The 23,880-nt window shown below is 35.5% G+C and overlaps 1 protein-coding gene across 1 annotated transcript in view; it reads right to left on the bottom strand.

Moving 5' to 3' along the window:
* stard13b (StAR-related lipid transfer (START) domain containing 13b) overlaps window positions 1-23,880 on the bottom strand; it is a 176,841-nt gene that overhangs the window by 116,840 nt on the left and 36,121 nt on the right. Inside the window, exon 5 of the mRNA XM_056473145.1 lies at window positions 5,191-5,221. Within this exon, the coding sequence (XP_056329120.1) occupies window positions 5,191-5,221 (31 nt within the window). The remainder of the gene's footprint in view (window positions 1-5,190; window positions 5,222-23,880) is intronic.

Genomic DNA, 23,880 nt, shown 5'->3' with positions numbered 1-23,880 from the left:
GGCTATAAATGAGGGTCTCTGCAAGGAACAGAGGAGCACCTGTCTGTGTCCATCACACTCCTGCTGGAGCTCACATTAATAATGAGAGCAGAGAGAAAGAAGAGAAAGCACTGAGAGACGAACAGATGTTTTATCTTCTTGATTTCTTTGTTTTTCTTTGGCTTATCTTTAAGTATTTCTCTCTCTTTTTTCCATCCTTCCCTCTTTTCTTGTGATATTCTCTTTGTTTTTACTTCTTTTTTTACTTTCCCTATTTATGTGCATTAATTCTTTCCATTCTTCTTTTTATTACTATTTTTCCTCAAAAAGATAATTCCTTTTTCCTTCTTTGGACTTTTTTGTTTATCCCAATCTTTCTTACAGTACTTTCTTCCCTCCTTCTGTATTCCTTTAGTAATTCCGCATTTCTTTTTCTTTCAAACCTCTATTCATTCATATTTCTTTCCCTCCCTTCTGTATTAATACATTTCCTCTGTTCCATATTTATTTCCTACCTTCAGTGTTTCTTTCCTTTGTCTCTCTGTATTTCCTTATTTTCATATTTCTCTCTTTTCGTCATTCTGGATTTCTTTTTCTGTATTTTTTCTTTCCTTTTACCCTTTCCATATGTTCCCCTGTACCTGTATTTGTTTTCCTTCCTTCCTTTTGATACTATTTCCATTTCTTCTTTCCTTCTATATAAATTTCTTTCATATTTTTCAATGAATCCTTCTTTATCTTCCTTTCCTCAGTCTGTTTTTCATTCCTTTATTCCTTTCTTCTGCACTACTATCCCTGCATATTTTATTCCTTCTTTCTTTTTATATTTCTTCCTTTGTATTTCAATATTTCTGTATTTCTTTCCTTCTTTCATTCCTTCTGTATATATTTCTTCCCTCCTTTCTATTTCTTTCTTTCACTTCTTAGTTCTTACCAATCTCTTCCACCCATCTTTCATCCTTACTTCCTTTGTTTTTTCCTTCCTTCCTTCCTTCCTTCCTTCCTTCCTTCCTTCCTTCCTTCCTTCCTTCCTTCCTTCCTTCCTTCATTATTTACCTCCTTCTATATTTCCCAACATTCCCCTTCTATGCCTTTCTTCTCTTCCTTCTAAATATCTTTACTTCCTTACATCCTTGCAATATCTCATCCTTTCTTCCTTATTTACATTTGTTAATACACAAATGCTCATAGCTATACAGCTATAAATCTACTCAGCTTGGCTACACAGTGGCCAGTTGGCATTTCTGTGTGGAGTTTGCATGTTCTCCCTTGTTCATGTCGGTTTCCTCCGGGTGCTTCGGTTTCCCCCACAGTCCAAAGACATGTGGTACAGGTGAACTGAATAAACTAAACTGGCCGTAGTCTATTTGTGTGAATGAGTGTGTATGGATGTTTCGCAGTATTGGGTTGCTGCTTGAAGGGCATCCGCTGTGTAAAACATGTGCTGGATAAGTTGGCGGTTGGCTTCTCCTTCTTGATCTCATTTTCCATATTCATTCTGAACCGTCCAAGCTTTTCCTAAAATCCCATAAAAATCCATACAAATTTCATTGACTTTTGCTAGCAGAGAGCATATTTAACTCCTCAACAAATGCAGAAAGTTCACACAGAAGAAAAAAAACACTGCTTGAGAATATATTAGAAATGTGAGATTTTCAAGCTGCGACATCAGTCAAGATTAAAAGAAAAGCCCATTCCAGTCCAGGATAACACAACTAGAATCTTGTTTCATCCTTGAATTAGTTATGCTCCAGGCAAATCTCAGGACAAGCTCGGGGCGCAATTAGAGAAACAGAGGGCTAAAATATTTGCGTTGTCTCACAATTGCATGCTTTAGTCATTTAATTTATTTAAGGAGCAATTCAGACAGCCTCTCGCTAAAACCCAGGTACACAATGTCACACAAATCCACAAGCCAGTCTACTTAAAAGAAACCCTGAATTTTAAGACTTGTAAGGCTTAACATACTGTATGTATGCCTGTTGAAATATTTGCTGGAAATCCCATTAAAGATTTACGCTATTTTTAAAAACCACATTCATTTTGGATTACGGGGGTGTGATCATTTTAGGTGCAAAGTGCATTTTGTGTCAATGACATCAGATAGTTGCACTCTGTCAGCTACTGGCACAACCTCTTGCTATTTTTACCACAAACTCTGAAAGTAAAATACTTTGTTACAACATTGTGCAGCTTTTAGTTTTAATTTTCAGCCAAACAGAGAAGAAATGTCAGTTTCATGTTATAGCTGAACAATATATCGCTTTGATATCACAATGTGTGTGTATGTGTGCAAAAGTCACATCGCAGAATTTGATTATTTATTAAAGATTACAAGATGAAGATATTATTAAATATTTTTTATTATTATTTATACAATGATGACCATGTTATTTTTTCATATGAGTGTTCAATTTCTAAACTTGAATACTGCTAGACTCCCTGTTTATTTAACTTTTTATTTAAAAAGTTTGATCTGTCCTACTTATATATGTTTGTAATTTGTTGTATATTATGCAGATGCACTGCATAGAAAAAAACATAATCATCCTGGTCGATGTGAAATTAATAAAAACAACTAAATGAGCTATTCAAATCATCTGGAGAAATTATAGTCATATCGCAATTTATATCGCAGCCAAACAAAATATCTCAATGTCAGATTTTTCCAATGTCACGCAGCCTTATATCACTACAATATTTTTTTCCCCTTAGTAGTCTAAATGCCCCCTATTGAGATCCATGCAAAGAAATATAAAGAAACTACCAAACCCCGACTGCCAATAATCCAGAATTTGTCCTCCGGGTGCTCCGGTTTCCCCCACAGTCCAAAGATATGCGGTACAGGTGAATTGGGAAGGCTAAATTGTCCATAGTGTATGAGTGTGAGTGAGTGTGCATAGATGTTTCCCAGGGATGGGTTGTGGCTGGAAGGGCATCCGCTGTGTAAAACATGTGCTGGATAAGTTGGCGGTTCATTCCGCTGTGGTGACCCCAGATTAAGAAAGGGACTAAGCCGAAAAGAAAATGAATGAATGAATAAGTGGTTGCAAACAATTTATATGGGCTGAATTTGAACAAACACATTATGTTCAACTTAATTTGTTTAAATTCAGCTTATATAAATTGTTTGCAACAAAACATTTTTTTAGTGTATGCCATCATAAGTTTTGAAAATTACATTTAAAAAGGCTTGAAGACCAAGCGGAATCATCTGCAGGCTCTCAAACTCTCAATCCTCTGCAAAAAGCACTCACACTACTCACGGACACAATCAGTGTTTTTGATTTTAGCAAATCAGTTTGGCCAATTGCAAACTATTATTTTTCAAGAGACCAACATTCAGTTGCACCAGAAAATACTCAATCTACCTGAATGCGATCAATAAGAGAAGTCGACTTTTACTGTTGACTATTGTAATCTCGTTAAACAAAGCAAAACATTAATAATAGCATATTCTTAACCATGAACCTTTTTCTTGAAACACAAACAACCAATAACAAGTTTCAAGCACCAAAAGCAGCCCATATTAAAGTTCATTTTAATACTAATTAGGCTATTATTGTAATCCATGAATCTTCAGATATACTTTTCTACAAGAGAGGCAAGAAAAACTGTAAAACACTACAGGGTTCATTAGTTAATGTTAATTAATGCATTTACTAACATGAACAAACAATGAACAATACATTTACTACAGTATTTGTTCATGTTAATTAACATTAGTTCGAAGTTGTTCATTGCTAGTTCATGTTAACTCACGGTGCATTGACTAATGTTAACAGGCATGGACTTGGATGTTAATAATGCATTAGTAAATGTTCAATTATGATTAATAAATGCTGTACAAGTGTTTTTCATGATTAGTTCATATTAGTAAATGCATTAACTAATGAACTTTATTGTAAAGTGTGACCATTACTTTTTATTTTTTATTATTCAAATTAGCAAATTCAGAGGAAATTTTATTATTTGGCTAATAAATAAAAAATATGTTACAGCTTTTAATTTTAAACAGGTTTTAATAGATTCCTAAGATATTTGTTTTTGATGATATACGCTCTAATAAATTTGTAATGCATGTACAAATTTCATATTTCTTTATGTAATTTATAACATATGTAGCGCTTAATTTGTAAATGTATAATTTCTGAAACAAACCAGGAAATAACCATGATTGACGTCCCCCACAAGTTTCAGTTTTTCTGGAACATGAAGTTACTAAGCACTTATAGCAACACACAAAAAAAAAGGATGAAATTTCTGAACGGTCTTTAATTATTTTGTGCCATTTAACATATAGGTCAAGTATCAATAAATAAAAAACATGTAGCTACAAACATAAATTATGAAACATCACTATTCTGTTTACTAACACCACTGACATTCAGTTCACTTCTCTATTACGAGCAAAGTGAAAAAAAAATAAATAAATAAATAAATAAATGACTCACTCTGTCTAATCCTCAAGAAGAGCCCACAGTTACCTCTTCCGTCATGTCTTTTGGCTGACTTGAGATCACTTTGCTTTGCTTCTGTCTCTTGCTATCCTGATCCAGGAGAGCAGTTCCATCTTTTCAAGATCTCTTGATCAGGCTCATTATCCGATTAACACTTGGTTTAAGTATTTTAAGTATGCTTGACTGCCTCTTTGGCATTTTGAAAATACAAATATTATTTAGGTAGGCCACTATGACAATATTTATTTTCGCTGCTCACTGGCGTAAAACAATAATCACCAACTAATGAGAGTAATTGAAAATGTAAGAAAGCTGATTGGTTGAAAATATTGCTGCGGCAAATAGTTAAATGTGACTTCTGCTTTAACTCCGGCATGGTGACTACCTTTGTGTATCCACACAGTGATCGTACTCATTCACATTTACTCTCTCACACACACATGCAGGTATTCACACGAGACTGAATCAAAAAGACTGCAAATTATGATGCCAACCAACATGCAAAACCAGCAAAATTAAAATGTTCATACAATGCAGCACTTAAAGCTCATAGTTAACACAAAATGAGGTGAATAACTGCAAAAAGGCCCCTTTTTTTTAGAAAAAGAACCACCCCTTTTAGACTGGCTTTCTCACCACCACAGATCAAACAAGATCATTCCACATTTACTCAGTCTGATACATTAAACTTCATTCCAAACATCAATATACACCAGCACAGCTTGATACACAAAGGTAAATGTGTCCTCACCTGCACCTCCATGCCTCTTCTTGATGGACATCTGAAAACAAAAGGTGAAATCTGATTAAACAAACTTCAAGGCTGAGTTAATATTTTCAGTTTTTACAGTAACCGCGTCACACAAAGTATTTCAGCTCTCCCACAGTGGATAAAATCAACACCTGACCATTGAATTTCTTCCCTTGGATCTGCGGAGCGCTACATTGACCCAGGTCACTGTGATTTACAGTGCTTCTGCCCTGCCAAGAGCGAAAGTGCTACTTGTTTATAGAGAGGGTCACGTCCAACATTCCAGCTGTAATCCACGAGAGACCTGTTTTCTAGTTTCACCTTTCTGTTACCACGCTCAGGTATCATGTGGTGTGAGAGAGAATCATCACAGGACTCTCATATGCAATTTTATGGAATAAAAATTATACTTTTCCTCATAAAACCCAGTAATTTATTATGATCATCATTATTATTCCTATTATTTATTGTTGTTAATAGGCCTGACACAATAATCATATATCGATTTATCGCACAACACATGAACATGACATCGATCATTTTCGATGATTCAATATGTATCACCCATACATAAAAGTATAGCATAAAAGTAGCAGTATAGTTTAAAAAAAAACACTATAGCATATACACAACAAATTACTATAGTATGTTTTCATGTGGGTGTCTGACAACTGAAAATAGATCTGGTAGCAGATGTCGCAAGCCTCTGTTACTTTTTACCTTGCATTTTTTTGTTAACAATTTTTCTAATTTATTTAGGATATGCCTTTCACATTCTGATGCCTCATTATTCATTTGTTAAAATGACTATAATTCAAGAGTTCACACTTAGCTGATGATTGATTATAAAGCTTGTTTGGCATGCTGTCCCAGGAGAGAGCCCTAAGCTCACAAGATTCTCGAGCCCAGGGCTCCCTCTCGTTTGCAAGGCGAGAGGGGAGTTTGAGCTCAGGTAGATCTCGAGAACTCCCCTGTTGTAGTAGCTAATAAGAGATAGTGAATGCTCTTAGGGGATAACTACTTACTAGGAGCATGTCTATAGTGCTGATTTGGATTAGTCAATTAACTTAAGTTGCATGTTTTTGGATGGTGGGAGGAAACCAGGGAACCTGGGGGAAACCCATGTGAGCACAGGGAGAACGTTTAAACTTCACAGAAACGTCGGCTGGCTTGGTAAGGGCAAGAACCAGTGACATTCTTGCTGTGAGGCAACAGTGCTAACCACTGTGTCACCGTGCCACCCATCTAAAAAAATGGAGGAGGAGTAGGGGCGGAAGGGGGATTCTTCCACACAAAGATGGCTGTGATATGGAACTTAGAGTATTTATAGTGGCTTAGGAATCGTCTAAATTGGATAATGCGGGACCAGCCGCAAGCAATCATAAGCATGTGATCCTCTCAAAATTAGTTAATAAATAAACTTCACTTAAATTAAATATACTTAAGTATGAAATATTATTTGGAACAGTGTACTTGCAGCATGATAATATTATATTGTCCTTCTAGAAATATTACAATGAGTGGCATAAAATGACAATAGTGTCATTATCGCAATATATTTTGGTGCAATATTTCGTTCAACAAAAAATAGATTTCATGACAGGCCTAATTGTTTATATGAAAACAAATTAAGATCCTCAAGTCCGGGGTTCCCTCTCATTTGCAGGGCGAGAGGGGAGTTTGAGCTCAGGTAGATCTCGAGAACACCCCCCCCCCCCCCCTCCTGCTGCTTAAGGATTGCTATGAGGGTGTGCTACTGGTGGAATTTGACTATGGTGTTGATTTGGTTTAGTCAATTTACTTTTGTCTCATGTTTTGGACTGTTGGAGGAAACCAGAGGACCCGGGGAAAACCCACGCGAGCACGGGGAGAACATGAACTCTGCACAAAAATTCCAACTGGCTGGATAGAGACCCGAACTGGAGGCATTCTTGCTGTGAGGCAACAGTGCTAGCCACTGGGCCGCCGCGCTGCCCTATAGAGGAAAAAGAGGAGGAGATGGGGTGGAAGGGGGGATTCCTCTAAACAAAGAAGACTAAAGTAAGATGCTTTAGCTGTTAGGAATCTTCTGATTGGTCGATCATACATTAGCTTGACTCGGAGCCAGCCAAGTCAATCATAAGAATGTGATCCTCTCGAAATTAGTTTATAAATAAACTTCACAAATTTTTATTGCTGATCTGCGTCTGGGTTCTGTTTTTACTCCTGACACTAAAACCATGAATTATTTTACCTAACTTTAAAATATATTACATCAGTTATATCTGAAGTCATGTCTAGGGGTGTTCATGAAGTTAAGTTATGATAAACTTATACTTGTTATAATTGTATAATTCTGATTTAATTTAATTAAGTTTGATTATGTAATATCAAAAGTTTTGCCCAGAGGTGTTCGCAAAATACCCAACACAAAAGAAAAATCCTGAAACTCTTTTGGCTGATCCAAAACGTTTTTTTCCCTCCCTTGTCTAAGTGAGGAGACCCAGATTCATGGGTAATTTCAGTAGCAGAGGCAGCGGATGTCTCCTAAACACAACAATGATGTAAAAAATGATGTTTCGCCCGGGTCTCAAAAGGTTAGGGGCATTTTACATTGAAAGAAAGCAGATGTGTTGTCTGGAATCACAGCAACCACCAAAACACCAGTAATTTCAGTGTAATTCAGCACGTTTTGAGTGTTAAAGCTCTTTGAAGTGCCTGTTGATGATTGTTGGAGTTTTCCCTCAATTGTAAATGTACATTGAGACCCTTTTGCCTCCGTTTAATGAGAGCGGGGTCTGAAAAATACAGAGGAAATGATGGATGATGTCATGCTTGCTTATAGGCTGTGAGATTTTGCAACGAGGGGTTGAATTTTCACCACACATCTCAAAGAGTTATGGTGTTCAAATGTGAGTACAACTGAGGGTGTTACTCTCGTAAAGTAGCTTAAACAGTCCGTGAAGAACTGTAAACCGAGACCATTTCAAGGTATGTATATTACATGTTATTTTTGACAAGCCTACCAAGAAGCCTACTGGAATGGCGCCTTTCATAACAGGTTTGCAGAGGATTACTACAGTATGAATTGAATGGAGAACGGGTGCACATATGTGAAGTCCTGCTGTGTGTCAATGTGGTAATTGTCACTGACACAATGATGGTTACATGACATGCAATTAAATGTCAGTGAATGATGACTAGCTTTAGGAAAAGCCTGCTTTGGAAAAACAGATCTGGAGGAAAAAGGTGAGACCCTGAATTATACACATGTCCATCAATCAACCAGACACCAAATGATGAATGAACAGAAAAAAAAACAGTTAACACATTAACTACTGTTTACTAATGAGACCTTACTGTAAAGTGTTACCTATTGTACTGTATAATGCTTATGCAATTTAATGACACATTTCTACACACAAAAAAATAGTTTATTATAACTCTTATCATAAAAGTCTTATGTCAAAGTTGGGATAATGGCATATATTGTGATAAAAGCTTCAGCAATTATTGCAAATACATTTGATACTGTCAGATGCCTGTAGGACACATTTTCCTCTCCATATGCACCAGACACTTACTTATCAACACTCCATGATTTTAGAAAAATGCAATTTCTAGGGGCCGATCAGACTATTGGCTTTACTTGGCTTTGAAAACGTGAGGTGCACCGCACTGCCTTTGTGTTGACTTTCGATAAGAGCAGTGCACTGTGCTTTTTATGTTGCTAAGTAACCACTGTATAAACAGCCTTGGTGCTGGAGCGCGTAACATCAGGTGCTTTTTCCACAGTGAGTTTACTTTTTTAACTGCAGGCGCACAGAGATTTTGTCTGAAACAGGTAAGAAACATCTTTATGATCTGTCCATGCATGATCATAGGAATAACTAAATGGCCAATAATCCTAGGCAAGAAATTGCAACAGCAGTGAGAAAGGAAGAAAGGTTTTGTTAAAAATTTTAGAAAAACTTGAGGGATAAGTTTGTTAAAACCAAAAAGAGAGGCCATGGCAAAAGTGGAGACCCATGAAGTCTTAATATTACAGAATATTTTTTTCCACCATTCATAGGTTTTAAACTGATGTATATATTACAATTTTAAATTTAAAACAATTTAACAGTTACAAAACTAAAATGAAGTAATAATTATTTCTTTGATAACTGGAAAGGAATATTTGAACCTATCGGTTTACATTATACTATAAGAGGTAGAACTGTCTAAGATATGAACAGAAGCAAGTGATGCATAAAAGTTTGAATTAAAAAAATCTTGAATGGTTATAAAAATCGTTATAATCATAAAAATTATTTATAAAAATAATAAAAATAAATTGTTTAAAAATCATGAATGATATTAATGATATGACATAGTTCCGGAAACTTTCTACTTCTATGTTTATAAGTCTGATTTTTACGGTGGGTTTCTATTGACCGCCTCCTGTTGTTTTAAAGAATATCACAACGAATATTGAACACGTCAAGTATAAAAGCCTCATACGATTCATGAAGTGTGCACACAGTCAGCAGAGGTCTACAATGCAGCACCAGGCGAAAGTAAAAATCAGCCTTTACTATGCTTTAAGCAGGTAAGTGTACTTGACAAACCACCTGTAGAAGACACACTTATCTCCTCTCCATATGCACCAGACACCTTCTTATAAGCACCCCATACTTCTTGGAAAATGGTGTGCAATTCTGAGTGTGCTCCACACAGGTGAGTGAGCTTCAAAAAAACATACAAGTCATAGTATTTGTATACTGCAGATATGAAGAGCTTCCTCACTTGTAAGTCACTTTGGATAAGTGTATGCTAAATGACTAAATGTAAATGCCTAGTGGTGATGCCACTAAAAATTGTTTATATATAATGACGTGTGTTTCACATGAAAATGTTCTAAAACCACACCATGTGTTTTCAATATGTTCCATGTATTTCACATGTAATTTTACCGTCTGCTTACACATTTAAAGCTAATGTGGGTTTTCTGTAGGGAATGGATCAAAATTCAACTGCAATGAAAAAAAGGGTGAAGTTGTTTTGACACATGTGGCCTATATACTAATGAGCGCCTTCCCAGGATGTGTGTAATTTTCTTGCAAATGCTGGATTCCTGTGCGTGAATGATGATGGCTGACAGGATTACAGTACAAGGGTAATCGTTTCTCAGTCTGAAATAATGGATAGATAGACAGATGTAAAATAATAACGCCTGAGGAAAAGTAACTATGCAAGTTGAACGGCAGCGACTCCGAGTGAGATACAAGACCCTAAACTGCAAAAAGAAAAACATATGGCGTAATTTCCAGAGGCAAGGGTGCTGATACATAAAGATCATTGTTCAAACAAACATCATTTGGGCTGAATCTGAATTATGAGCTGTTGGCGATTGTGAATAACACAGCGGTTGAAGTTCAAGACGTATTTTGTATGTCTGGGATTCCCCTACTATTCATTTTGAGCAGTTTTATTTGGCATGCATGACTAACGTCTATCATAATATTCATTGCAGATTTATGAATGCATGTTTGATTATTACACTCGTGATCCATGTAGATTTGATGTTGAATGGCCAAAAGCAACTTATTTTAAAGTTAACATGCAATGGTTCCTGTTCTGTTCGGGATACTGCTATAAAGTATTTAAAGGATTTGTTGCTAACTGAGAAAAACTAAAATGCTAATTACTGTATGTTTGTTTTATTCTTTTTTTTTTTTAGAAATCCAATTATAAATAAAATATTTTGCATTAAAACTCTCTATATACATTTTATAATGTTATTGTTATGACAGACAGACAATATTTTGACACAGAACTCAAAATTGAAGTTATATATTACCGGCCACTTTATTAGGTACACTTGTCCAACTGCTCGTTAACGCAAATTTCTAATCAGCCAATCACATGGCAGCAACACAATGCATCTAGGCATGTAGACACGGTCAAGACGATCTGCTGCAGTTCAAAGAAAGGTGATTTAAGTGACTTTGAATGTGGCATGGTTGTTGGTACCAGACGGGTTGGTCTGAGTACTTCCGTAACTGTTGATGTTCTGGGATTTTCATGCATAACCATCTCTAGGGTTTACAGAGAATGGTTAGATAAAATGAAAATATCCAGTGAGCGACAGTTCTGTGGGCACAAATGGCTTGTTGATGCCAGAGGTCAGAGGAAAATAGCCAGACTGGTTCTAGCTGATAGAAAGGGAACAGTACCTCAACCTTGAGGAGGATGGGCTACAGCAGCAGAACACCAAAATTGGACAATAGAAGATTGGAAAAACGTTGTATGGTGAGTATGGTGACCTGGTATAGTAAGTCTCAATTTCTGCTGTGACATTCGGATGGCGAGGTCAAAATTTTGACGTCAACAACATGAAAGCATGGATCCATCCTGCCTTGTATGAACGGTTCAGGCTGGTGGTAGTGGTGTAATGGTGTGGGGGATATTTTCTTGGCACACTTTGGGCCAGTTAGTATTATGTCCATCCCTTTATGACCACAGTGTACCCATCTTCTGATCGAGCAGGATAACAAGACACGTCATAAAGCATGAATCATCTCAGACTGGTTTCTCGAACATGACAATGAATTCACTGTACTCAAATGGCCTCCACAGTCACCAGATCTTAATCAATTAGAGCACTTTTTGGATGTGGTGGAACGTGAGATTCGCATCATGGATGTGCAAATCCGACAAATCCTCAGCAACTCTGTGATGCTATCATGTTAATATGGACCAAAATCTCTGAGTAATATTTCAAGTACCTTGTTCAATCTATGCCAAGAAGGATTAAGGCAGTTCTGAAGGCGAAAGGAGGTCCAACCCGGTACAAGTAAGGTGTACCTAATAAAGTGGCCGTGTGTGTATTTAAAGGATTTGTGGCGCACTGAGAAAAAACAAAAAGCAATTTACTTAACCTATGTTTTACATCTCAACACAGAAAATATGAGCCAGCAACCTTATTTTATAGAATACAATATCAAGATTTATCACTGAAGTCCAAAAATAAAAAGGTGATTAGAGGCAGACACGAAACAACAACAAATACTTTCCTTTTACATAGACAAATTGTCTACAATAAGACCAGGAATCTGTATGAAGAAAGCAAACAGGATTATATACTATCATTTAAAAGCTAGAAGTCAATGAACAGGCAAAGAAGAGATTGTAAAATGATGTATAACGCAAGACAAAGCAAAGGATAAAAAAATTGAAGGACAAGAGAGAAAGTATGTGCTGTAAAGCACAAAAAAAAACTCCTCTGCATTTACTTCAAAGTGACCCCAGAGGGCTCGGGTGGGCCAGATGTGGTCCCAAGAGCAAAGCCTCATCCATCTTGAATTCCATCAAACCCCCTGCAGCAGGACAACGTTTCTAAATTTAGTTCAGCCTTGCTCAAACCTTTGGAAAAATGTTCCATGTAGAGCCTGTGTTCTTCACCGCATTTTTTTTTTCAAATTGGGTTTGTTGTTTTTCCCGTTTGTCAGGGTTTGGACGGATGGTCTGTTTGGGCCATCAGGCCGAAGAACATTTATCTTCCAAAGCTGAGGTGGACATCCGAGTTGGTGGTATTTTTTTTTTAAGTTGACAACTAGAGGATGTCAAAGAAAAACAGCTAGAATGACGCAGGGTCTCGATTTTGGTATGACAGAAACAGCTTTGGTGAAAATGCACAGATAAGTAGCAGGAGAAAAGGAGGAATATATCACTGTCATGCAGGAAAGACTCATCTGATGTAGCTTATATGTGATCCTGATCCACAAAACCGGTCATAAGTTTCATTTCTGAAAACTCTGAATATGGGTAGTAATAAATGCAGTAAAAAGTGTTGTTGTTTTTTTGTAAGTAATCATTTTATAATAAAAAATGATTTATTTATGCAGTTTGAAGTCTGATGGCTGAGGAAATATCAGGGGTTACTCATTTAATTTATTATTTTTTCTGAAATGTACTGCAAAAAATGTCCTTTAATGTGACAGCAAAAATGAAGAAAAACAACTAATAATCTACAAATACTGTGAGTGATACTGATTTCTCTTCATTGTTTGACATTTACCTTCATATACTGCTATTCGTTTTATATGAAATGATGACAAATATTTTTCCTCTCCAGGATTTTTCAGACTTTTTACTAAATTGTGCGTAGAAAATGTCCTATGGTATAACCTAGCAAAAATTAAGAGAACTCTTTATGATTTACAAGTATTGAGAGTGATTTATCTTCATTGTTTGACACTTAGCTTTATTTAGCGCTGCTTATCTTATATGAAATCATGAATAATTTTTTTTTTCTTCATGACTTGTTCCTAAGATTTGGCTCAAAAATGTAAGAAAAAAAATGTAACATAACAGCAGTTTTTCTAACAAGAGGATCATGGAAGACAAAGAAATGTTTAACAATTTACTGCATTTTATATGACGATAATACTAATTATATTCATTTTTGTCAAATGTGACAGTGAAATGTCATGTCAACAGCTTATAAATAAGCTTTCCAATGATGTATGGTTTGTAAGTAAGGACAAAATATCGCAAAGATACAACTTTTTAAACATTTGGAATCTGAAGTTTGAAAAAAATACCCATTAAATTTGTCCAAATAAAGTTCTTAGATTTTCATATTACTAATTAAAAATTAAGTTTTGATATATAAAGATAGGACATTTACAAAATCTATATATACATATCTTCATAAAACATTATTTTTTTTGCATAAAAGAAAAATCTGTAACACTTTAGAATGATGCTCCATTAGTTATTGTTAATTAATATATTTACTAACATAAATAACTAGTAATACATTCATTACAGAGTTTATTCAACTTTTTAAACTTCAGTTAATGTTATTTAAGTTAAATAGTGTTTGTTCATGTAAACCAGAGTTGGGTGTAACAAGTTCCACTGTAAAGTGTTACTGTATTCTAATTTTTGGGGAACGCAGTAATGTAGCGAATTACATTTTACATTTATGTAATTTGATTACAGTTATTAAAGTCAATATAATTGTGTTACTTACGTTAAAATATAGTTTTAGAAGAAAAAATGCTTCTTTTAAATCATATTTTTTGCTGCACCATCAGTTAATAAAGCATGCGCTTTTAAATTGCTGGAGAACGCAAGCTGAAATAGCTGCTGTCCAGAGTGATTGCTACTTCAAATAAAAATACAGACATTACTTTGATTTCATTGAGCGTAACAACTAAAATATTGCTGTAAAATTCAGTCTAAAGAACTTTCAACTGCTTTTAACTTGACCAGCAACTTGAACAGAAAGCATTCTCACCAACACTCATCACCAAGGTTGACACCGTCATCTCAACTCAGCCTAAACAGGCTAAATTGGATTTTTGTGCAGGATCGGGAGAAGTTACCTTCTGAATGTCAAGAAAAGCAGAGCTGCTTTGGGCAGTTCACATATCTCATCTTTTGCAAGTCTAAGTACATATGGAGCGCATTTTTCACGTACTTGCATTTCCCAAGCGCACCCAGTTGAAAACCCAAACACTGCAGTGCTTTTTCATACTATGGATGTCAATGGTTAAAGGTATCCAGTTTTCTTAATTTTTCTTTTGTGAAAAAAAGAAAGACAAACAGGATTGGAAAAAGTGAATGATGAGAGAATTTTAAGTTTTTGGCAAACTCTTTTGTTCCTTTGAATATGTCAAGCTGCTGTGATCAACACATTGTAATGTTTTTCAGTGACTGAAAATTATCGAAGGAGCTGCAGTTTATCTTGTAATTTTATAGGTATATTTTATGTTTTAAAAGTAACTTCAAAGTAAAGTCATTAGTAATCCGATTACTTTTTATATGAAGTAATTAGTAATGTAATCAGATTACAATTTTCCAGTAGTAGTCAGTAATTTGTAATCTATTACTTTTTTAAAGTAATTTACCCAACATTGATGTTAACTCACTGTGGATTAACTAATGTTAAAAAGCACAACTTTGGATTTTAATGATTTATTAGTTAAATAACTAAATTAAAGTTAAATTAACATTACCTAAGTATCAATAATCTTGTAAACCATTTATTAATCATAGTTCAGCATTAATGCATCATTAAAATCCAAAGTTGTGCTTTTTAACATTATTTAATCCACTGTGAGTTAACATGAACAAACGTTATTTAACTTAAATAACATTAACTAAAGTTAAAAAAGTTGAATACATTTCATAATGAATGTATTACTAATTATTTAATTTAGTAAAAACGTTAACTAACATGAACTAATGGACCGTTATATTAAAAATCAATACAAAAAATAACCCATACTTTGTACTATGTATTTTATGCTATTGCGAGACTGATTTTGTGGTCCAGGGTCACATATATTCTGTGCAATGCAGTAAATACATAAACAAACATAATACATTAGCTTAAAAACAGCCAATCCTTTGCACAAGCATGTGCCTGTTTTTCTAAAAAAGGAAACTAAAGAGCCAGGGTTGAGTACTTAAGGAAATGAAAGATGACTTAAAAAAGGAAGGATAATGTAGGATCAAACCTATTGCCGAATTAGTCCTGCTTTTAAAGGAAACATGGGGAAGTTGAATAAGCACCTCATGTTGCCGCTTCTGAAAGTACTGTATATGTTAAAAGCCCCTTTAAGAGCTGTTCTGCTTCTGGGCTCGCTGCCAGAATGCCTCTCAAGGCTAGTGGTGGTGAAAGCTCCATGCATCACTCTATACAGTGTGTACGTGAGTGAATGTGCCGGCATTTGATGCACAGTTTCTACACATACTAATCTGGCTAACAGGAAGTGCAATAAAGATTGGCATTGTGCTCACATGGACAAGGCTTTGCCAGTTTGTATGGTCCAGTGAGCCCCTGCTGGTAGATGTCAGAATTATAACAACTGGGCCTACAATCAGCTTTTCCCTTTCTTCATCTGTCTATCTGCCATTTTATCTACCTTCTATTCTATCTATCTGCTGTTCTGTCTATCCATCTATGTATATATCTGTCCATCCATCCTTTGATTCATGTTAATCTGTCAATTTGTCATTCTAATTATTCCATTTTCTGTCTATCTATCTATCTATCTATCTATCTATCTATCTATCTATCTATCTATCTATCTATCTATCTATCTATCTATCTATCTATCTATCTATCTATCTATCTATCTATCTATCTATCTATCTATCTATCTATCTATCTATCTATCTATCTATCTATCTATCTATCTATCTATAACTGGAGTTGTAAGCTAAATCCTCAGTTACAGGACCATAATGTTTACTCAATGCATTCTCGTTCTGCCTCTGGTGTCATAGCACAGGAAATGTGAACTCGCATGCTGACGGCATACATGATGTTATATTTGCAAACCCTGATGAGCAAATCCTTCGGGAATCTTTGAGAAAGATGTTATGATTGTTTTCTATGAGCGTATGCGAGATCACATGTCTAAAAGAATATTGATACTGTCATTATAATATATACAATGCAGAGAGTGGATGGAAAAGAGTACTACTTTAGTAAATATTCAATCATTTCAAGCTAAAGTAACAAAAAAATACTAATCTTCATGTCATCCCAATTACAGTGGAGATCAGTGGAGTTTAGAGTCACTGTTAAGGTCAGTTTATTCTAATAGAAGTAAATGAGCAGTTTCTAAAGCAATTTTCATGAATCACTTATATTGTTGGTGTTTTTCTTAATTATCTGACAAACCCTATTTAAATAAAGGCCTAACTCCAGTTTTCACAAATTAATTTGTATTATTATTATTAGTTTTTTAAGAAATATTTTTCCTTTATTGAGATAAGACAGTATTTATGCAGGAGTTTATGCAAGCTCTTTTTTATGCTTATGAACAATGAAGTATAAAAATGAAGCAGTAATAATAATAATAATAATAATAATAATAATAATAATAATAATAATAATAATAATAATAATAATAATAATAATAATAATACATTTAATTAACATGATTTTAAATTTAATAAAATTGTATATATAACACATTTTGCACATTTTTAACATGGTGAGCAATTTTAAGGTGATTCAAACTCTCCAAAAGCAGGTTGTCCATATGGAGGCCATCCAAATGAACGATCCTTTCAACCATAGCAAGAAAAGTTAGTCGTAACAAGTGTGTGATTTCTAGAACATTGCATCTTTACAATGTCACTATATAAATCAAGTCCCCCAAAAAGGATGGTCGTCCACAAAAGACAAGTGCATAGAAGGACATGATAATGTAGAGACCCTCAATCGGCAACCAGTTAAACACTGCAGCTGGAATTCACAAGTTCAGGGTAAGAATCTGCCTCAGGATACAGTGAGAGTGTTTACGTTTACGTTCATAAGCCAATTATGCTTAATAAGCTGATATGTGTAATTATCTGTGAATCCATTAACAGTATCCGCTCTTACCCGTCCTTGCTGCAGACAGGCACACAGTTTGAGTAGACAGTTCAAGGACTGGCAGAAATATTTTGCACACTCTGACACTTTTAATTTGTCTCAATAAAACACAAAATCACATCGTCGACTCACACAGTTGATGCAGAATCTTCAAAAAAGAAGCGATAAAATACAGAAACCTGGCAAAATTTTGAATGTCATGTAAACGCATTTTTTTCATAGCCAGTTTGCAGATTTTCATGTAAACACATAAATAAATAATAAATAAGTTTCTGAAATAATCAGATTTTTGTTCTCTCCTTTTTTGTGGATGCAATCTCACTCAAGTGTCTCAATGCTTAAGAAAAGAGTCTCTAATTTTAAATTCTGTATTTTCGCAGTGTTTTTGTTGAAATGCCTTGGTTATTTTGTAAAACACTGTTCCACTAATACGGTCAATTTTAAATTTTTTTACTCAATCATTTAAAAATCGCCCTCTGAAGAAAATTCCAACAGGAACAAATAAAATACATGTACCTACAAAGCTCACAGAAGTTTCTTTCTGAGGTGAAAGTTCTCACAGTCTTTCAAAAACAACAGCTCTTGCAGATTCACAAGGACTCAAACGTATCCCACAAAAGCACAGGAAAAGAAAAAGAGCAAAAGCTCACAGCATTGACCTCTCAACCCAGCCGTATTTTGACACTTTGCAGGGGCGCTCCTCACCCAACGTCCCAAACTAAGGCTTAACCTCTACTGGAGCAGAACAAATCCTGGCCTCCTGAGTTGCACTTGGCCCCGTAATCTATCTTCATCCTATTGAGCCGCTTAGCTCCCCTCTCCTGCCCCAACTGAAGACCCTGCGGGGAGTTAGAGAGCCAGCGTGGACCCTCCACACAGACGGATGGAGAAGACTCAGCTTCCCATCGCTCACCAGAACCTACAGGCTTTTACAACAATAGGTGGATGGTAACGAATAGGTCAGAGGCAAGTGTTTTGCCAAAGCATTTGTGAGTTCACTTCACACAATCATTCACACGCTTTGCAATTCTATAAGCCACCAAGATGCAATAAAGTAAATTAAAGTGATGCAAAGAAAACAGCTGAATTTCATAGCATGCAAAAACCATGGAAATATGTCCAGAAGCAGAAAGTGACTAAATAAAGACTTATTTTTTTGAATACTTGATGCTGATTGGCTCCAGGCAAATCTTGATAACATTAGAGTTCAATATTATATCCATGTCAGTTTTTTCACAGCCTAACAAAAGGCTTTGGGTGAGATGTAAAAGAAATACAACATCTGAACAGTGGGTTTAGGTGAGGTAACCATAGCATAAGTGAAATAATTGGGTGTTCATTATTGTCTAATAATTTAATGACCCTTCATCAATTATGTCTGTCTTATCCTTACCCAACTGAAATTTCTGTGTGAATAGTTTATTTAAAATATGTTTTTTTCTTCTTTGTAAGTTGCTTGGATAAAAAAATGTCTGATAAATGCATATATGTAATGTAAAATATGGCAAGTGGGTTTTTTGCAGTACGGCTACATAAAAACAGGGGCTTTTACAACATCTTAAATAAATACTTGGTTGCAAGTTAACAAGCTATTTTTTGGGTCGCATGACTGTGTCAGCTGTATAGTTTGGAGTAATAGTGACGTGATTGACTGAAACAACCTCTTTTACATTGGTTGATTTTATTGCACTAATAAACAGATGGGCTAAACTGGCCTTGTGAGTCACATTTATGACGTATAGCTTCCTCGAAACACTGGCTATGTTGACATAAACATTCTCTCTTTCACCAGGCCGAATAGCTTTTCACCATCTGATAGATTATTTTTTAAAAAGAACAAGCTGCCAGCCAAAATTTAGCCCCCCCAAAAAATACAATGCAATGTACATGTACTGTACATCATAATGGGTGTGTGAGAATAAAGTGAAGTTAACAAAGATGGCAACTAGAGTTGTCTGCCTTACAAAACTTCATTTTCATGCGAACTGGATTTGCAGATGCAGACCGAACTTCAAGTAAATCTGAATTAAAGCAAGTGGTGTGAACAAATAAATGAATAAATCAATAAGAATTTTACTGTAAATGCCCTTAATAGAAAAGAAAAAGAAAGGAATATGTATTGTTATATAAAGTAATACAATATTACATTTCAAAATGTTTTGTTTCTAACTGAATTAAAGAAAGTAGAAGTGTGCATAATAAATAAACAAATAACTAGAATGTGTTATGTGTTATACTAGAATGTGTTATTGGCATAAGTGATTTGTTTAAAGTAAATTAATTAGCATAAAGCTGTTTTATGCTGATGAATAATGAAGTATAACTACAGCAGCAGTAATAATAATAATAATAATAATAATATAATAATAATAATAATAATAATAATAATAATAATAATAATAATAATAATAATGTCACAATTACCAGCGATCTAGTCCATATAGTTCGCTGGAAACCTACAACTCTGCCACCAAAAGAACTACAAATCCTGTCATGCACCACACACTCACACCTGTTCCTGTTTCACTTTGATTACACACACACAGCCAGAGAATCGTTATGAACTGATTACATGGACTTTAAAAGCAGCACAGACACACTCACCAGGGGCTGGGTCTTGTTTAACAGTTTTTGTGACATTACAATGCTATTTCTTTGCCTTGCCTTGCCGTGACCCTGGCCTTGTTCTGTTTGTTTATGTTGCTTGCCATCAGTACTGACTGATTTGCCTGTTATTTGACCACAACTCTGGATTCCCTGTATGTATCTGTTTGACCCTGTTGAGTGCTGCCTGCCTGGCCATTCTCATAATAAACTCCACGTTAATCCTCTATACCTTTGTCCAGCCCCCTCACATTACAAATAATAGTAATAATAAATAAAATAATTATAATAATATTTCTACTTAACATGATTTGAATGTAATTGTATATATAACAAAATATTTATATAGGATTATGTACAAAAAATAACTGATGATCCTTAAAACAAGAAGGTGAATAAGGAAAACAGGCTTGGTGAGAACCACAGCTTGTATTAATGTTAAAAGACAGGTAATAGAAAGCCAAAGCAGCTTTCAAAGTTTGGATTTGTCATCTACACGAGGGGTGGCCTACATTCATTCCAGCAATCTGAAGGCCTCCACATGCCTCTGGAGCTTTTGACCTGCTAATCTTCTCCAAGAACCTCCAGACTTCATTTTGTCAGAGCGCACAAAGCCAAATCATTCTATTACCTTCTCCAATCCAATTACCCTCTTCAACTCTCTCTCTCTCTAACCTCCCAGATCCCCAAGCCAGAGGCCTTTAGCAGGGTTTCCCCAACAAGAACCGCAGAAAGTACCAGTGCCGCTTCAACTATGCGGAGATTAAACAAACACATCTGGCCCAGTTCTCCAGCCGGACGGAAACGGACCGAATTCCCACAGATATTGTGCTCATTTAAACCCACTGTTGCTCATCGGATATTGTTTTGGGAACAATGCAAAGGAGTGCGTGCCTTTGAAATTAAAAATTATTCATGATGAGCCAAAAGGAAAAGCTGGACATTGTTTGTTTTTGCTGTTTCTTACAAAGCCGGGGTGGCTCTAGACAGAATAGTTCACAAAGTCCACCATAAATTGCGGTCGATCTAAAGCCGGACTAAAACAGCTGTAAATCAGCTGCGGTGATCGTCCGTGAAAACTCTTATTTTTCCATCCATTGCATGTCAGATTCGTTTCCAGAATGATAGAACATTCCTTTCGGTATCTTTCACACGAGCCCAGGACCAATAAATCAATCGCTCAGTTGTCAGCTCTTTCTGCACTTCCTCTGAGCAGCAGGATACACATCCAGACCTCTGTAATCTCTGCTGGAGAACGCCTGGGCTGCTTACAAACAAACTGAGAATGTTTTACAGGCCACGCACAACCTGAAACGACACTCTTACCTTCACAACAGACTGGATGATTTAGAAAAAAGAGGTCTTGACTAGAGATGCACTGATTGCAATGTTCTTGGCTGATTCCAATTTCAGATTTTTTGGTAAGTATGACCTGCCGATACCGATTTTTGTCGAGAGTAATTTTTTTCCCAAGACCTACAACCCCAAATCAGAAAAAGTTGGAACAGTATGAAAAATACACTGTCGATTTCTCAGGGCTTGGAGGCATCTAGAATGGACCATCACACAGTGGAAATGTGTACAGTGTGCTCCGAACCAAAGAAGACTGTGTGCTCCGAACCAAAGAAGAAAAGGATCATCCAGACTGTTACCCGCAACAATTCTAAAAGCCAGGGTCTGTCATGGCAGAGGGTTGTGTCAGTGCCCTTGGCAAAGGTAACTTGCACTTCTGGCACCATTAATGCTAAAAAGTGCAAAGAAAATTTGAAGCACAAACTGATGCCTTGTTTTCCAGGGACGCCATGTATATTTCAACCAGACCAAATATTTAAAGTGCCGTGGTAAACAATATAGGGAGTGTGTTACAAGTTGTCACTGAATGAATGTGTGAATATAAAACCAACTTTACCTCAATAACTTACACTTTCACGTTTCATTCTTAGCATTCAGTGTCCGCAGTTTAATTAACCGTATGTAACTGTTTTTGCTGAAATCATTGCAGCAATCAAAAATGAGTAATGTGTATGATTCAGCATATTGTGAACTTACCTGATATGAAATAAGAACTGCAGAGTCGAGCATTTTTAATTAGGTCCTCACTTCATTCAGCTCCCTTTTAGCCAAAGACGTCTGCGGTTGGCATTAAAAGGAGTGTGGTGTACGGTAAAAGTTAAGTTTTCTATTTTTGGACTCGAATTTGGCATCCTACCGCACAACACGACATGTTTACTATCGCCAGCGGTCTCTTTTTGCAACCATGAACCCGTGTGACGTCATGTGTGACATAGGTTGGTAATTCGTCTATATAAATGTGTTGCAAGAATCAAAAAAGGAATATATATTTAAAAAAAAAATTTATTAAATAAAACCATAGGGAACAGATTAAATAATGTTTGTTTTATTGTCTGCAATGTAATACAAGTCAGTTAGAAATTTAGAATTTAGAAATCACTACTTTCTTTTTTATTTACGTTTTACCATACTTTCCCAACTTTTTCTGATTTAGGGTTGTATAACTGACGTGCCACCTGCAACAGTCTGAACTGTCTAATTGTACTCCATGGCCAATCAAAACACAATAAAACATACATTTATTCATGCTAAATTGTACATTTTGTCCATCACATTTTCTGTAGTATACTTTTTATGATAGGGTATGTTTGCATTACATCAATTTACAAACAACAGAAGACAAGAAAAAGTGTAAAAATGCTATATTATGCACTCGCACTTACCTATAGACAATATAATATGCATAATACAATTTACACAACTACTTTTTCTAGGTTTATTGTTGTACACTTTTCTTTTCAAAAACCTGCACTCTGACAGCCATTTTTAAAAGCTTATATTTTTAGGCCGCCAAAACTGCTGTCATGTAAATGAATGGCCGAAATGCATACAAATTGTTCACTTTTTAGTTGAAATTGTGTAATAGTTTCATGAAGAACCTCCTGTCAACTTTCAATTCTAAATGGATAAATAGTTCTTTAGATCATTACTATGTTCTTACATCTAGGAAAAATAGCTCTTTTAAGATCTACTGAGGCAGCACAGTCTCTGGTTTGAGCTCTGATTGGGCCAATTGGCATTTCTGTGTAGAGTTTGCATGTTCTCCTCATGTTGACGCAGGTTTTCTCCGGGTGCTCTGTTTTCCCCCACAGTCCAAATACATGTTGGTATAAGTGAATTGAATGAACTAAATTGGGTGCAGTGTGAGAGTGTATGGGTGTTTCCCAGTACTGGGTTGCGGCTGGAAGGGCAGCCGCTGCTTAAAACATATGCTGGAAGAGTTGGAGGTTCATTCCGCCGTGGCAACGGCCTGATAAATAAAATGATCGAAAAACTACTGACTGAAAGGTTCTTTGGGGTACCAAAAAATGGTTCTTAGAACCTTTTTTTATGGTTTATGTAAAATGCTGAGTTGATAAATCTATTATATTCACTTGATATGCTTTAGACATGTGTTTTATATAATTTGCTGGGTGCTTTAACACATAAAACTACCTGTATGTTTTGCACAATCATGTAAACAAACAGAAATAAACTGTCCAATAAATCAGTTTTTGCTTTTTCCTAAGGCTATTAATAAAAAATTGTAAATAATTTCCAGTTTATTGCATTATTTTGCTTAATTAGACTTCAGGAGCCACAAGTATTTACTTTGCATTGCCTGTTTTTTTTTGTTTTTGTTTTTGTTTTTACTTTTTACTCCGATGGTAGGA

This window comes from Danio aesculapii, chromosome 15, assembly GCF_903798145.1.
Source record: "Danio aesculapii chromosome 15, fDanAes4.1, whole genome shotgun sequence".
Lineage (NCBI taxonomy): Eukaryota > Metazoa > Chordata > Actinopteri > Cypriniformes > Danionidae > Danio > Danio aesculapii.
This window is presented reverse-complemented; position numbering and strand designations above follow the sequence as displayed.